The 17,639-nt window shown below is 44.2% G+C and overlaps 1 protein-coding gene across 1 annotated transcript; it reads left to right on the top strand.

The window, feature by feature from the left end:
- Positions 1-1,021: 1,021 nt before the first annotated feature.
- On the top strand, positions 1,022-2,077 carry Atoh1 (atonal bHLH transcription factor 1). The gene has a single exon (XM_021165733.2). It carries the CDS (start codon positions 1,022-1,024, stop codon positions 2,075-2,077), a length of 1,056 nt encoding a protein of 351 aa, XP_021021392.1.
- The last annotated feature ends 15,562 nt before the right edge of the window (positions 2,078-17,639 follow it).

Genomic DNA, 17,639 nt, shown 5'->3' with positions numbered 1-17,639 from the left:
CGCTCAAAGGCTCCTGGTGTAATCCCGATTTTGGTATGTCATAACTATACCGCAGCCTTACTTTCCATTAAAAAAAAAAAAAAAAGACTACATAAAAAAAATCCAAGTACTATGTGGACCAAGAGATGCAGACATAGTCAAAATTAAGAAATACGTTCCCAGAAGCGAATGGTTTCCACCTTGTTCTGATTTTTAATTAGACGCCACCTAACACTTCTACAAATTAAATGTGCAATAGGTAAGAGCTATATACACACCTCTCTATATGTATTTCTGTCACATTGCACATGAGCGATTTTACGAGTTTCTTGAGAGCTGTGATCCAGGCTTGGAGGGATCTCAGGCCAGGCGGGCTTCTCTACGTTGGTGCCCTGAAGGCTCTAGGCGCGTCCAGCTTGGACGGGAGCCGCCTACCCTGGGTCTCATCTGAGCTGGGGCTGCTAGGACACCAGCCGGGAGCCCGCTGCTCCCCCCACCCCCACCCCCACCCCCATTCCCCTCACTCTTGTCGCCTGGGAGGTGACACCCTCAGGAGTCGAATTACAGCCCCACAATTAACATATGAATTTCCAGAACTGACTAGAGGGACAAGGGGGATTTTTTTTTTTTTTTTTCCAGAGCCAGAGCTGAACTCCTCGGCACACAGTAACTTTTCACTGGGTGTAAAAACTCTTTGATTGGCTCCTCGCACGCGCCTGCCCGCCCCCTTCTTTGACTGGGCAGACACGCGACTGGCGCAAGGAGGGGGCTGGGAGGGGAGCCGGGGGAGATACACTGGCGCGTGCCGCTTTTTAAAGGGGCGCAGCGCCTTCAGCAACCGGAGAAGCTAAGTTGCACGCGACCTGGTGTGCGATCTCCGAGTGAGAGGGGGAGGGTCAGAGGAGGAAGGAAAAAAAAAAATCAGACCTTGCAGAAGAGACTAGGAAGGTTTTTGTTGTTGTTGTTCGGGGCTTTTCCCCTTCGTTGAACTGGGTTGCCAGCACCTCCTCTAAACACGGCACCTCCGAGCCATTGCAGTGCGATGTCCCGCCTGCTGCATGCAGAAGAGTGGGCTGAGGTAAAAGAGTTGGGGGACCACCATCGCCATCCCCAGCCGCACCACGTCCCGCCGCTGACGCCACAGCCACCTGCTACCCTGCAGGCGAGAGACCATCCCGTCTACCCTGCAGAACTGTCCCTCCTGGATAGCACCGACCCACGCGCCTGGCTGACTCCCACTTTGCAGGGCCTCTGCACGGCACGCGCCGCCCAGTATCTGCTGCATTCTCCCGAGCTGGGTGCCTCCGAGGCCGCGGCGCCCCGGGACGAGGCTGACAGCCAGGGTGAGCTGGTAAGGAGAAGCGGCTGTGGCGGCCTCAGCAAGAGCCCCGGGCCCGTCAAAGTGCGGGAACAGCTGTGCAAGCTGAAGGGCGGGGTTGTAGTGGACGAGCTTGGCTGCAGCCGCCAGCGAGCCCCTTCCAGCAAACAGGTGAATGGGGTACAGAAGCAAAGGCGGCTGGCAGCAAACGCAAGGGAACGGCGCAGGATGCACGGGCTGAACCACGCCTTCGACCAGCTGCGCAACGTTATCCCGTCCTTCAACAACGACAAGAAGCTGTCCAAATACGAGACCCTACAGATGGCCCAGATCTACATCAATGCTCTGTCGGAGTTGCTGCAGACTCCCAGTGTCGGAGAGCAGCCACCGCCGCCCGCAGCTTCCTGCAAAAATGACCACCATCACCTTCGCACCGCCTCCTCCTATGAAGGAGGTGCGGGCGCCTCTGCGGTAGCTGGGGCTCAGCCAGCCCCGGGAGGGGGCCCGAGACCTACCCCGCCCGGGCCTTGCCGGACTCGCTTCTCAGGCCCAGCTTCCTCTGGGGGTTACTCGGTGCAGCTGGACGCTTTACACTTCCCAGCCTTCGAGGACAGGGCCCTAACAGCAATGATGGCACAGAAGGACCTGTCGCCTTCGCTCCCCGGGGGCATCCTGCAGCCTGTACAGGAGGACAGCAGCAAAACATCTCCCAGGTCCCACAGAAGTGACGGAGAGTTTTCCCCCCACTCTCATTACAGTGACTCTGATGAGGCCAGTTAGGAAGGTAACAGCTCCCTGAAAACTGAGACCACCAAATGCCCTTCCTAGCGCGCAGGAAGCCCCGTGACAAATATCCCTGCACCCTTTAATTTTTGGTCTGTGGTGATCGTTGTTAGCAATGACTTAACTTCTTCGGACGGCTGCGGCTCTTCCAATCCCCTTCCTCCTACCTTCTCCTTCCTCTGTATGTAGATACTGTATCATTATATGTACCTTTACGTGGCATCCTTTCATGGTCCATGCTGCCAATATGCTGCTAAAATGTATCTATGCCTCTGGTCTGGGTTTCACTTATTATATACCTTGGGCGTTCATCCCTGTGTGTTGCGCTCACTCACAAATAAGGGAGTTAGTCAATGAAGCTGTTTCCCAACTGCTTGAGACCCGCATTGGGTGCTTTACTGAACACGGACTATTGAGTTGTTAAAATACAGGGGCAGATAAGAGTACCTGTAGAGCTTAGACACCAAGTGTGTCTAGCAGTGTGTCTAGCAGACCCAGAACACACGCACTTCATCACTGGCTGCTGCGCCGCCTTGAAGAAACTCAACTGCCAATGCAGATCAACTTTTGATTTTAAAACCAGCCACTCATAATCATTAAACTCTTTGCAAATGTTTGGTTTTGCAAATGAAAATTAAAAAAAAAAAACCACGTAGTGTCAAAGGCATTTGGTCAGTTTTATTTTGCTTTGTTAACATTAGAAAAGTTATTTATTATTGTGTATTTGGACCCATTTCTACTTAACTGCTTTTTTTTTTACATTTTCTACTCGAGATCATTTTATTTTGATTTAGCAAATCCAGTTGCCATTGCTTTATGTATGTATGCTCTTTTACAAATGATAAAATAAACTCGGAAGAAAAGAAAAAACCCTTTTCGTTGTCACGTGTTCTAGTCCAGTAAAACATTAAAAATAAGTTGTAAGTGGTCTTGTAGAAATGGTGTGATTTGCTGTTTTAAAGAATGTTGCAAATTTAGTATCCTACAGTAACATCGGCTACACGATAAATTGTGAGATGAAATGTACCCAGCTTTGCATTATGGTTTGCCTTTGGGTGGCCAGGATCGTTCAGTGTCCCTACTTCTAGAGTCAACAACCTCCAAGAGAAGCCAGTGCCCTCTGTCTCCATGGCTCTGATCCATGCTGGTTAATATCACTGAGATTCCCTATTTACCTTAAAAAAAAAAAAGATAGCTGAAAACTTTTCAGGTACACTGAACAGCTCATGATTTCTAGGGGAAGAGATCGCTACAAAAAGGGAAGCAGACAATGGAAAAGAACTTGATGGAAAAGATAGATTGGCAACCATTGTTTCAACAGTAAGAAGCTAGAAGCCTTTCCTAATGCTGACGGCCATTGAAGTTTTTTTTTTTTTTCTTTTCAAACTCAATTTCTTCCAACACAAAGCTAGTATTTGCCTTTAATTTTTTCCCCCAGAACAAACCAGTCAAGTACCTTCTAGGTCAGCTGCAGAAACTTAAGTGAGCTCTTACACTCATCCCAGGTGTCTATACGGGGATAGGAATCTATTCTGGGATCTCAGGATCAGAGGTCATAGGAGAGCTAATGCAGAATGTGTAGAGAGTAGAAATCGGAACTTTTACAATGCATCTGATTGGCTAATTTAGGTGTAGTAGTATTCATTAAACTCGAGTGTCCAGAATACTCTCTGAATTTGAGGGGTGAGCTATACGCAAATTCATTGTCTTCTTTGTTGTAACAAATGAGGGTACCCCCACAAAATAAGGGGTGTTAATTTGCTAGTTCTTGTATCCTACTCTGTCATCACCTTAGTATAAGGAATACTTCACAGATTGCAGCTGTAGAAAAAGCGCTGTCCCAGGAAGTGCAGGTTTTCCTCCATTGTGGAAGAATTGCAAAACTCTGCTGACCACTCAGGGTATGGTGACTTTCTGTGGAAGCGTTTCCCGGGAAGTTTAGCAGTTCTCTCAGCCAGCTCTCTGGGAGAAGTTCAGGGTGGCTAGGGACACTTTCCAGGAAAGGAACAATGCACCTGCCCTTAGATAACCCACTAAGACAAGCATTGGGGATCTTTATATTGCTGAAAAGCATAAGAAAAACAAAAAGCCAAACAATTGCTTTGGACACATTTTCATTTCTCTCTTAATAAGCAAGCCAGATAAAAACAGATGAGCAAGACCAGAGGACCAACTCTTATATGCATATTTCATATTATTTGGCTTGGTGTGGTCTTTCCTATGTGTGTGTATCAGGGTGGGGATGTTGGATGGTATTTTTTTTTTTTGTACATGCTGGAAAAATGAGAAAGGAAAGGGTGGGGGGAACCCTTTTCCTCCCAAAGAAATCAACCAAAAATTTAAAATCACCCACTTTGTGTTAACCAACCAGGAAAAAGGTTTCTTCAACATCATTTTGGTTGACTCTGAGAAAATAGAAAGAACACAGGTGACACCCTTCTTCATATCATTTTATAGATAGTGAAATGGCCGCTAATCACACAGTCAGAAAATACCAATGTCCGTGGCTGCACTTGATGTTCCTTATCACCAGATCAGGGAGCCTGCCATAGATTTCTTCTTCAGCAAAATGAATGGTTGGGAGTTGTGTCTGTCTAAGGTCCAGATGGATGTTTGCTGCCGCGGTGAGAACTTCCACTTCACCTCTCTGAATGAGCAAGTCCTGTTCGCCCCTTCTCAGAATAGAAACAATCATACCAGAATTTCAAACTTTAATTCTATTTCAAATTGATGGAAAGGCAACGGGAAATTCTTCTAGCTAATCCCGATGGGAACAAAGTCAGATTATTTTGTGGCAAATTGTGTGTTCAATGTTCAAATTAAAACCTTAACCTCTTTTCTTCATCCCATTTCTTTCCTTTTCTTCTCTCTCTCTCTCTCTCTCTCTCTCTCTCTCTCTCTCTCTCTCTCTCTCTCTCTCTCTCTCTCTCTCTCTCTCTCTTTCTTTTAATGCTGGCATTTCTTTGAAAGAGATCCACTCCAAGGTCCGGCAATGAAGTTTGCATAACAAACGTTTGGCAGCTCCCTCTCTCACACCCCATTAACAAGCTGTAACATATAGCTGCAGGTTGCTATAATCTCATTAATATTTTGGAAACTTGAATATTGAGTATTTCTGAGCGCTCATTCCCCATATGCCAGACCACTCCTGCCATGCTGACTGGTTCCTTTCTTTCCATTATTAGCAATTAGCTTCTACCTTCCAAAGTCAGATCCAAGTATCTAAGATACTACCAAAGGCATCAACTATGTATGCAAGTTAGGCATGCTTAATATCACCCAAACAAACAAAGAGTCAGCACTTCTTAAAGTAATGAAGATAGATAAATCGGGTTAGTTCTTTGGGACACCGCTGTTGTTTTCCAGAGTTTTTCTATACTTTAAGCAGCTTGTTTTATATTCTGTCTTTGCCCTCAGCCAGCTAACATTTTTATTTGTTGAAGGTTTTGGCTCACCACACTTTTGGAAACTTATTTGATTTCACGGGGAGCTGAAGGAAGATTGTTTTTGGCAACAGGCAAGTTTAACACGTTCTTCATGGGGCATTGCAAATGGCACATCTACCAGAAAGGGAGGGGGAGTAACTTCCTCACGCTGAACCAGCAGGAGACCAGAGCTTTCCTGAGGTCTTCCTATTGATTTTAAAGATTTAAAACTGAGCATCGAAGTTGTAATTTTATTGAAGTTTGTCTTGGAATATAACTCTCCTCTGCTAACTTAAAAGTTCAAGAAAGGAAAGGAACAACCTAGACAGAGTGCTTGCTTGTGAGAGGTGAAGATCGCGGGCAAAGACAGGTGGTCGCAGAAACGTTTGCAGTTCTTTTCTTGAGAAGGCTTAGGACACAGGGTAAGGAGGAGCTAAAATAAAGCCGAGTGTACGTTTAGTCTTCTCTGCACCCCAGGCCTAGTGTCTTCCCCAGGCAAGGAGTCACCCCCTTTGCTTCTGGCTCCTAACTGAAAAAGGCAAAAGGGAGTGGAGAATGGGTTAAATCCCAGGACACAGGGGAGAGGCAGGGGAGGAGAGAAGTCGGAGGAAGATAAAGGAAAGGACAGGAACCAAGAAGCGTGGGGGTAGTTTGCCGTAATGTGAGTGTTTCTTAATTAGAGAGCGGCTGACAATAGAGGGGCTGGCAGAGGCTCCTGGCCCCGGTGCGGAGCGTCTGGAGCGGAGCACGCGCTGTCAGCTGGTGAGCGCACTCGCTTTCAGGCCGCTCCCCGGGGAGCTGAGCGGCCACATTTAACACCGTCGTCACCCTCCCCGGCCTCCTCAACCTCGGCCTCCTCCTCGTAGACAGCCTTGCTCGGCCCCCCACCGGCAGAGTTTACTGAAGCCAGAGCCTCTCGCCGCTCCCCCGCACTCGCCCGGGCCCCTCTGGTCCCCAGCTGCGCAGCGGGAGCCGCCACTGCCCACTGCACCTCCCGGCAACTAACAACCCCGCCAGAAAAGGAGCTTGCTTAAGCCAGAGTCAAGCAAAGCCTAGGGGAGGGGATGAGGGCGGCGACGGCAGCGGGAGAGCGCCGGGGCTCCGGCACCTGAAGCAGTGAACCTCCAAGGATCAGGAAGCCAGCGCATCCCGCGCGGGTGGGGACCAGAAGCGCTCCCTAACAGACGCCTGGCATAGAGCTCCGCCTGCTTGGAGATCCAGTCTCCTTTCCACTTCAAGACAGGATTTCCTCGGTCTGCGCTATTCTCAATCACTTTAAAAATATGGTTAATATTCCGAGTTTAAAGACCAAAGTTTGCGGATGCTGTCATCCACTTGTCAATCACACGCCCCTCAGTCCATCTCTCCTTTGATTTTTAAGAAGAATGAAGGGCACACGGATTTTAGGTCCCTCTACATCATCCAGGGTCAGCTCTGCCTCTTTTGGTCCCAAACAAATCGGTCTTCTGTGTCAAACCTCTAAAGAGGCAGGGCCCACTCTTACAAGTTCGCTCGTTGCACCAAGCCTAGAAGGCAGACCTATATATTACCAAAGGAAAGTACGGAATCTCTTTCAAAACCACGATTCTGATTGTAGAGGGAAGGTATCTGATGAAGGAGGCTAGAAGTCCTGTCTGAGTTGCTGTCCTGGGAACCAGCCCATCCCCTTCCTCTTGAGGGTTGTGGGTGGGGGATCACTGCTTGTTTGGGGCCTGTAGAAAGGCCAGAGCTGGCCCAACTTCCTGCCCTCTACCTACTCTTGGAACTCTAGGATTAGGAGAGCTTCTCCATTCCCTAGGCCCCATCTGACCCAGCAATTAAGGAGCAGACATCATTCTTTGTGTTTTAGGAGAGATCTGGGTCCTAACTGTCATGGCAGGTCTATTCTTTTTCCAAGATGGCAGATGTTTCAGAAAACCAGCTAGCAGATGTTTTTTTCCTGAAAAAAAAAAAAAATTTTTTTTTTAACCCAAGACACATTGACTCAATAGGTGGGGGAAATAACTTGAGTCTGCATTTCCTGGTTCCTGTAGTGAATCGGACACAATCAGACAACTCCTAGAGCACAGACAATCCAGTCTTCAATGGACTCCTTTGACTTGCCTATTTATGACCTGAGCCTAAAAGTTTCCCCTTACCCTATTTACACTTGTTAGTGTCCCCCTACCCACCCCAAAGTGAGAAGCAACCTGGCTTCTTGGATCTCAGGGCTTGGCCTAGCTTTGTGGTTTTCGGGTTATGGGGGCTGGGGCAAGTGTATGCAGGGGTGGTCAGGAGCATAGAGGCATTATTGGTACAGGAGCTACAAAGCACTCGTTCAGCTCTTCACTAACACAAGAGGAATAGGAGAAGGAAGCTAAAGTCATAATCATGGTGCTTGTAAAAGCAAGGAATAAGAGTTTGCTCAGGCTAAACAAACTAAGAGATGAGCAGATCTGTGAGTCAGGGTTACCAGGAAGTCCTCAGCTTAAATAGGTAAACTAAGGTCCCATTGCTTTGTAATAATTACAGTCAGGACATAGAGTCATCCACGTAGATGGGAGGATTAGCCACTATGATAAGTGAGGATACAGTCCCTTGTGTTGACAATGGTAATCAGAAAACACGCAGAGCGCCAGTCTTAATAAAAGGCTAGTGTCTAAGGAAACTGCAATTTGCTTTGGTGATTAGATCTTCTACTTCTAGACCTGAGCAACTGTTTCTTAAGCATGCTTCTTCTCTACTTCCTCTTCTCTTTCAGGTTTGGAAGACTTTAGAATTGGACAATACTCTCAGAACAAACAAGGAAACGTTTTAGCCTTTAGGGAAGGCTGGTATGAGTAGACATTTTCTGTCAGCCATCAGACTGTTTCATTTGCTGATTTGTATGGTCCCAACATATATGCTTCATTGCTTCCTTCCAAGAGAGTTGAGATTTTGAGTGGCTTGAAACCAGTAAAGCCAGCCTTCAGACATCAACCTCAGGCCCAATTGCTTCCATTTGAGCTGAAGAATAATTCATCTTTTCTTTCATGATATGTTTGTTCCAGAGAAATATAATGCCCTCTTTGGGGTTAGCAATGGAATTATCCCTTCCCACTTGATAGACTTAAGGGCACACTGGTTAGGGTAAATTTCCTTTAAAGTTGTATCTTTGCTCCATTCCTTTGACTGACACTGGATATAATTGCTTCTTATGATATTTTGAAATCCATGTTTTACTTCTATAAAAACTGTTTTGACATCTAAAAAACAGCATATAAAATAAGAAATGAGGTCAATGTGCTGAACAACTGACCATGAGGTATCCAGCCCCGACTGACACATGGACAACACAACCTTTTCTGCTTAGGGAACATTTCAAAACTGGGGGTGGGAAGATTGTAAGAGCCAGATAACCAGGAAGCTAGTTTCAAGATTTTGTTTTCTTTATATAACAGGGAAGCTACACCCATAAAGTCACAGCAACCTTGATCCTTAAGCAAGACATGAACAAAGATACCAATGGACATGCCTAAGTAGACTGAGAGAAATCTCATGGGATATCTATCACCCCTAAATAAAAAGCTACAGGCATTCAATAACTGCTGCCCAAAGGAGAATTAACCTTTCCTTGGAATTCACCCCAAACTGATTTTCCAATACCAAGTGGCCAGTCCTTAAAACAACAACATTAAATATAACATACAAGCAACATTAAATGGACTCAGCAGGTTGTACTTATATGCTAATTCATTTATATATGTATATAAGAGTAATGACTTAAAGAAAAAGAGATCATAAATCTGAAAGGGAGGGAAAAATAGGCAGGGTTAGAGGAAGGAGAAAGAGAAATGTAAGAACAGTATATATACACAAAATTTTAAAATAAATTTAAGTAATGGAAAAGAACATGATGAGATATAATATGATGAAGGTAATGGCCCCAAGGCATACCATTTCCAAAACCGTTGCCCATCTACACGTGGGAGGGATAATAAGAAAAATGGGCTGTAAACCTTGATGTTTCTCTTGGAAGAAGAAGTGACTTTGCCTGCTACATTTGTAGCTGCGGGTTTATTCAGTGATAACATGCATTTTTCATTTCCTTGGTTATCTGAGCTATTGGCTTTTTCCCTTCACCTATTCTGCAAATGAACAGTCACCATTGTCTTGGTATTTCTTTGTTCCAAAAGTTCTCCATTTTGTACTACCTCTAGTGGTTGGGTTAGAATAACCCACTAATTTGGATACTTTCATTGTGGGAGCACAGTGCTGAGATGAAAGCATTTGAAAGCAGCTTCTACTTCTGAACAAGTTGCAAGCAGCTGCCTAAGCCTTAGGATCAGGGCATCAGAGTAAGATGTCTTCCTATGGGGCAGTTGCCCTGCACCCACCTTCTTTCCTGCACAGTGGACAGCTCTTCGGGATTTAATTTCATGCCTTTCTGAATTCACACAGATCCCCAGGCTTTCCAGCATCATGGCACCACACCAGTTCCTTGCCTAACAGGGCTCACACTATTGTATGACCTCTTGATAGCTTCTGATTCTAGGGGTTGGAGGGAGGACGAGGATGAGGATAAGCTATTTTCAATTCGGCTTTAATTTGAAAACAGAAAATTCTCAGAGGGTGTTTTTTTTGCTTGTTTGTTTTCCAGAACATTACTTTCCCAATAGTTTCTGAAGTGTATTTCTTTTTATCCTCTACCACATCTATTGTTGGATAGAAGAATGTGGATTTGCCTAGAGCAATGGCATTGGATTTGGTTCAGTGTTCTCTGCTATGCTGTGTACCCTATGTTATCAAGTTGGTCTGAGAGCTAGAGGAAGGGGAAAGAGGAACCCCTACTCAGCCAGAAGTGCTCCTTGGGGAGGGAGGGAGGGAGGGAGGGAGGGAGGGAGTTCTAGAGGTGAAATAGGTGAACTTCAGGAGCCCTTTGTGAAATTCTCTGGAGCTCTTTCCAGAGACCAACAATGCAATATGTAGGTAAGGAGCCTGCCTGCCCTGCCTCTGAGGAATAAAACAGAAAGTATTTTTTCTGAAGTGCATGTTCTTCAAAGCCTCCCTCTCCCACACTCCCCTCTTCCTTACCCTTTCTATTCCTTTTTTCTAAGTACCCCATGATGCAAATGTTTCACAATCATACCGTGGTCCGAGATTTGCTTTCAAATGTCCAGTTCCTTGAGTTGAGAAATCCCTGCCTTCATCAACTTTGCCTCTGGCACAACAGCAGGTGGATAACATCGATGAAATGTTGATCGGTGTCACCAGGGCTGTTGGACCACAGAAGACCTTGTCTTGGTTTTCTTTCATTAAATAGCTTTTTAAACTCTGTGCCAGCAAGTACCGATGTACATAGGCATTGCTATGTAGCCCTGGTTGCCACAAATTTGAGATTGATGGACAGATCCCCAACAGGCTGACAGATAATGAAAGGGACCATGGATAAACCATAAAGACAGGAACATTCAGGCTTCTTCCTCACATTCCTAACCTGAGTCTCCCTTCTAGATGAGCAGTCTAAGCTGGTTAGATGTATTCACAGCCTGTTCTGAGCATGTTCATTAGAAGTCATTGTCCTGTCAGCTCTTCTTTCTTTATCTAAGCCACCCAATCTAAAATGAGGAAGAGGGACCTATACCAGGCCCCAAATTACTTAAAACCTCCCAGTCCTCCAGGGGCAAAAAGAACATTCTGGTTTACAGATAGCCTTTTCTTGTATGAGGAGTCTTTCTTCTGTATACCTTCTCTCCTCTCCTCTCCTCTCCTCTCCTCTCCTCTCCTCTCCTCTCCTCTTCCCCAGCCCTTCATTCTGTTACCTATTGCTGCTACCTATTGTGTCTGGGGTTTCCCCCCTACCTTTTGGTTTGGAATAGAAAACAAAACCTATGAAGATACCCAGATGGTAACAAGATTCTCCTGTCTCAGCCTTTTAAATGCTAGGATTATATGTCTGCACATAGTCCACCAAGGCTAAGCAATGTGCTCTCTACACTGGACCCACACTTAGCACAGTGACTGCTACACCAGGCTAGCCTGTCTTCTTCAGAATGTTCTCAATACCGTTGTCGCCTGACTGACTGCATTTGTCAGTATCTTCTTCCCTCCGAACTTTTACCCTTAGCCAGACGTTACTCATCCTCTTTTATCAATTCCAACTCCCCATCATTTCCCACTAGTTTTCAGTCATCCTATGGTCTTTCAGACCAGATATTTCTCAATCTGTGGGTCACAACCCCTGGGGGTCACATATTAGCTATTTATTTTATGATTTGTAGCAGCAGTGACATTACTTATGAAGTAGGAACAAAAGTTAATTTTATGGTTGATGATCACAACAACATGATGAATTCTACTAAAGGGTTGCAATGTCAGGAAAGTTGAGAACCATTGACCTACACTTTAATGCATTTCTATTGTTTTGCTTTGACGGGGGGGGTGATTTTTCTGTGTTCCCTTCTTTGCCTTGACTGTACTTCTTCCATTCCTCAGGTCTTGCCTTCCCTGCTGGCCCACACATTCCCCATAAGACCTAAATGGCCTTTTCATTGCTAGACCAGCTAGTGATTGCTCCTGGCAAGGGCAAATTATTGTCTAGTAGAGATGTGGAATATGCCAGTGCCTCTTAGAGCAGCACCCCAGGACTGGAGAGGTGAGGTAGAAAGCCTGAGTTAGAAACCAATCTCCTGTCATTGTGAACAGAACACTTTTTCTCCTCTGTTCTTTGTTTTTTTTCCTCCACTCCTCTGACAAAGATACCCAGAATCTTGCTGTACCCTTTAGCTTTCTCTACTTAGTCTCTGGTAATCAGCTGGGGATCCACAGGTCAGCATTGGCCCATCTATTTGATCAAGTGTTAGAGGTCTCTATTTCTTTGTGGTTAGAATTCCTCCCAGGATAGACACCTGCTATAGTAACCTTCATTCAATGTCCATTTATCTGTTGCTGGCATCAGAGCTCACCAACACTGTTCTTCCTCATATTCCAGAGTCAGCCTGCCGGAATACCTCATCCCTGTTCACCTTCACTGCAGTCCAAAGAACTCCACCACTGACCACTAAGGCTCCTCTGGATGTGACTCTGAGTCAGTTCCTAGTATTTTCTATTTCTTGCTTCATGAACTCTTTCAACCCCCCTTTCTTTTCTCATTTAAAGAGTAAACAGATTGCCCCCAAAGATGCTATCTCCAATCAACAAAGTAATTTTGGCCCAACATACCTGTAAACTACATTTGCAGAACAATAGAGGAAATGAAATAAAGGAACTGTGCCCTGGAGTCTGCCCAGGAAACTGATCCCTCCACTGGGCCCTTCTAAATTTTTCAGCAGTCAGCCTGTTCATCCCTACCTGCCAGCATCATTGTTTTCTACCTCTTACACAGGAGAGGCTTCAAATGGTCTCATCACTTGCTCTGAAAGGTAAATCGTGGAAGAGTAAGGAATTCAGTTAAAGTTTGGAGAAAGGCAATGATTTCTGCAGAGGAGAGAGAGCTGCACCTGGGCAATTTCCTAGCTTCTCAATGTGTGCTCAAGTCTAGAGGTATTCACCAGGACAGCTGGCAAACAGGGGGTTAATCATTACAGAAAGTAGTGCATCATAGCTTTCAGTTAGGTTTATACTGAAAGACAGTAAAGATTTATGCTTCAGGACAGGGTAGAACTGTTATTTTCAGAGTGTGATTAATTTCTGAGGGTATGTAGATACATCACAAAGCATCCTTCTCTCCCACTCCAAAAGAGCTGGATTTGGGAATTGTGATTTTGTCACAAGGACCATCTTAGGCTAGATGGAAACTTCTTGGCCTTCTAGAAAATACTAATATCAAGCCATGTGTGGCATCTAACGTCCGTAATCCCAGCATAAGGGAGGCTGAGGCAGGTGATCTCCAGTTTCAGACAGCCTTGGTTTCATAGCAAGATATCTCAAAGAAGTAAAACAAAAGTTGTAACATCTGAGGCTTAAAAGAATATGCGAGTATAGCAATATTTTTTTAAAAAGAAAATTTCTTCTTAAGTTAGGTAACATTATCTGGCTAAATGAGTGTCTCCTTTCTTACAATGTTTTTCAAAGTAGAGTTTTCTTTTCCAGTATTTCTTCTTACTGCTAATCACACTGCAGAGCTACTGATCCTCCTCAGGATGCTCATTTCTTCTTTATATTTGTAGAAAAATAATTCATGGACATAGATAAGGATACACGTGTCCTAAGACTATATATGTCTGGCATCGCATTTTCCAGATAAGGGAAAGTAGGGTTGAAAGAACTTTCTGTCACCAGCCAGTTATTAACAAAAACGGCATTCATGGTGGCTCTGATCATAGGCAGCATCTGAAGCTGCAAGCAGTTTGATCCTGTGATGATTAACTCAAGTCCCACTAGTATCTCATGGAGGCCCATTATCTACAGTCAATATTTTATAGCCTAAGGCAAAACCCTGCTCACTTCCTCTTACAAGGGAGGTGACAGGGTTTTTTTCCCTCTCTTTTATTTTAAGTAGATAAATATGTACTCTACAAATATATTTGATGGAGGAGGGAAGAGGAGCCTAGCATCTGCTGCTGTTCAGACTCCTTGTGTGGTTAATAATTTCTCTAGAATAGTTTTACAGGGTGTAGACTAGATGAAACTAGGACACCTGAGAAACTCAGGTCTGGAAACCTTTTCACCAGTTGTTCATGCAGTGAGTCCACTAGAAAACTCTGAAGGAAATTTGCCTGAAAAGCACAAACGAATTTGAATATAGTCCTCACATCCAAGAGAGTTGATATTTATGGCATAAAACTGTCAGGTATTATTTGTGAATTCAGGCTTTATAGTTTACACAAACAAAACATAGTAATTAAATCAATGTATTATATTCTTTGTGTGTGTTTGCTCCTATGCCCACAGGTGAGTGTGCATGTGCAAGTCTGTGCTTAAGGAGGTTAGAGGTCAACTTTGGATGTCCTTTCTCAGGCTCCAACCATCTTACTTTTTGAGACAAGCTGCTCTACTGGCTTGGAGCCCACCTGTTAGGCTAGGCTGTCCAGCCAATGAGCCCATGGAATAGGCCTGCCTTCCTTCTCCAATGTTGGCCTTCTTAAATACCTGAGGACCCAGGATCTCAGGCTTCCATGGTGAGAACTTTACAACTGAACCATCTCTGCAGCTCCTGGTTGTACTTCTAAAAGAAGCCAGTTTCCTTCTGGGTACTCTTTAGCTTGTAGCTATTCTGATTAAATAAATTACAAAGGAAACCACAGAAGTGGGAAACACACAGTGCAGTGAGTCAGTGCTTTTAAACATAAACTATGGTTCAGAGCATTCATCTCTGAGGTATTTTTTACATTGACAGCATATTTGTCAAGAGTTAGAGATTCTTTCTGAATTGATAGTAATATTCTTTTATGAAAACAGCTGGGACAAGAGATTTAGCTCAATGATAGAAACTGTGTCTATCATGGATGAAGCTCTGCACTCAATCCCAAGCACAATAGATTAATCAATCAATCAATCAATCAAATCAATCAGGTAGTCAATTATTCAGAGCAGTAGATAATAAGTTGTCAATTCTGAGTTTCACTTGCAATTTTCTCACTGTGTTAGTAGAACAAAGAATTTAACTCCTGTGAACCTCTTTAATTATCTATAAAATAAAAGGAACAATTAAACCTGAGCTCCTACTTCACTGGGCTGTTGTAAATGTCATATGTAACACTTAAGGATTATGGTATTTGTGTATCAGTCAGATGTTTGTTCTAATACCAAATAAGTGCAAAATCTCAGTAACCCAAGAAACAGAGGTTTGGCTTCCAGTTTTCATCTGCACCTGGAGCTGATCCTGTGCCATAACACTCCTTATCCAAATACTGCAGGGAGAGAGCAGGACTCCCAGGAGTGCTGATTCACCTGTGAGCAAGGTAAGACCACCACTTCTGCTCAAATTCCTGGCCCAAGAGACACCTGCCCTGAGCCATCAGGAAAGAGGAATCAAGGAACATCTGGGGATAGGGTCCTTCCAGTTTCCCTCTGCACCCTTGAGCTGACCCTGTGCCACAGCTGTCCATACCCAAATTCCTCCCAGGGAGAACTGGTCTCCTAGGAAAACTGACACACAGGAGGGAAAATCCACACTCAGAGACAGCAAGACCAGCTAACACCAGAGATAGCCAGATGGCAAAAGACAAGGGCAAGAACATAAGCAACAGAAACCAAGGCTACTTAGCATCATCAGAACCCAGTTCTCCTACCACACTGAGCCCTGGATACCCCAACACACCAGAAAAACAAGACTCTGATTTAAAATCACATCTCATGAAGATGATAGAGGACTTTAAGAAGGACATAAATAACTCTCTTAAAGAAATACAAGAGAACACTGGTAAACAGCTTCGAGCCATTAAAGAGGAAACACACACACACATACACACACACACCCTTAAAGAGAGCTGGGCGTGGTGGTGCACACCTTTAATCCCAGCACTCAAGAGGCAGAGGCAGGTGGATTTCTGAGTTCAAGGCCACCCTGGTCTACAGAGTGAGTTCCAGGACAGCCAGGGATATACAGAGAAACCCTGTCTCGACCCCCCCCCCAAAAAAAAAATCCCTTAAAGAATTGCAGGAAACCACAACCTAACAGGTGAAGGAATTGAATAAAATCATCCAAGATCTAAAAATGGAAACAATAAAGAAATCACAAATAATCCCATGCATCCTATCAGATCACCATGGACTAAGGCTGGTCTTCAATAGCAACAAAAACAACAGAAAACTCCCATATACATGAAAGGTGAACAATGCCCTACTCAGTGATAACTTGGTCAAGAAGAAATAAAGAAATCTAAGAATGTTTAAAATTTAATGAAAATGAAGGCACAACATACCCAATCTTATGGGATACAATGAAAGTCATGCTAATATGAAAACTCAGCTCTGAGTGCCTCCACAAAGAAACTGGAGAGAGCATACACTAGCAGTTTGACAGCACATCTGAAAGCTCTAGAACAAAAAGAAGCAACAGAGCCAAAAGGAGTAGATAGCAGGAAATTATCAGGGCTGAAATCAACCAAGTAGAAACAAAAAGAACTATACAAAGAGTCAACCAAACCAGGAGCTGGTTCTTTGATAAAATAAACAAGACTAATCAGAGAACACAGAGACAGTATCCAAATTAACAAAATCAGAAATGAAAAGGGAGACATAACAACAGAAAGCTCAAAAATTCATCAGGTCCTACTACAAAAGCCTATATTCAACACAACTGGAAAATCTGGATTAAATGGACAAGTTTCTAGACAGATACTAGGTGCCAAAGCTAAATCAAGATCAGATAAATCATTTAAACAGTCCCATAGCCCATAAAGAATTAGAAGTAGTCATTAAAAGTCTCCCAACTAAAAAAAAACAAAACAAAAAAAAAAAAAACACAAAAAACCCAGGACCAGATGGTTTTTTTTTTTAATATTTTTATTACATATTTTCCTCAATTACATTTCCAATACTATCCCAAAAGTCCCCCATAGCGCCCCCCACTTCCCTACCCACCCATTCCCATTCTTTTGGCCCTGGCATTCCCCTATATTGGGGCATATAAAGTTTGCAAGTCCAATGGGCCTCTCTTTCCATTGATGGCCGACTAGGCCATCTTTCGATACATATGCAGCTAGAGACAAGAGCTCCAGGGTTCTGGTTAGTACATCATGTTGTTCCAACAATAGGGTTGCAGATCCCTTTAGCTCCTTGGGTACTTTCTCTAGCTTCTCCATTGGGAGCCCTGTGATACATCCAATAGCTGACTGTGAACATCCACTCCTGTGTTTGCTAGGCCCCGGCATCGTCTCACAAGAGACAGCTATATTTGGGTCCTTTCAGCAAGATCTTACTAGTGTATGCAATGGTGCCAGCGTTTAGAAGCTGATTATGGGACGGATCCCTGGATACAGCAGTCTCTAAATGGTCCATCCTTTCATCACAGCTACGAACTTTGTCTCTGTAACTCCTTCCCTGGGTGTTTTGTTCCCAATTCTAAGAAGGAGCACAATGTCCACACTTTGGTCTTCATTCTTCTTGAGTTTCATGCGTTTATCAAATTGTATCTTATATCTTGGGTATCCTAAGTTTTGGGCTAATATCCACTTATCAATGAATACATATTGTGTGAGATCTTTTGTGATTGTGTTACTTCACTCAAGATG

This window comes from Mus caroli, unplaced genomic scaffold, assembly GCF_978045245.1.
Source record: "Mus caroli unplaced genomic scaffold, Mus_caroli_1 scaffold_7, whole genome shotgun sequence".
Classification (NCBI taxonomy): domain Eukaryota; kingdom Metazoa; phylum Chordata; class Mammalia; order Rodentia; family Muridae; genus Mus; species Mus caroli.
This window is presented reverse-complemented; position numbering and strand designations above follow the sequence as displayed.

What these genes read in the sequence shown, in the direction of transcription:
- Atoh1 (XM_021165733.2), top strand. Translation starts at nt 1,022, where the DNA reads ATGTCCCGCCTGCTGCATGCAGAAGAGTGGGCTGAGGTAAAAGAGTTG.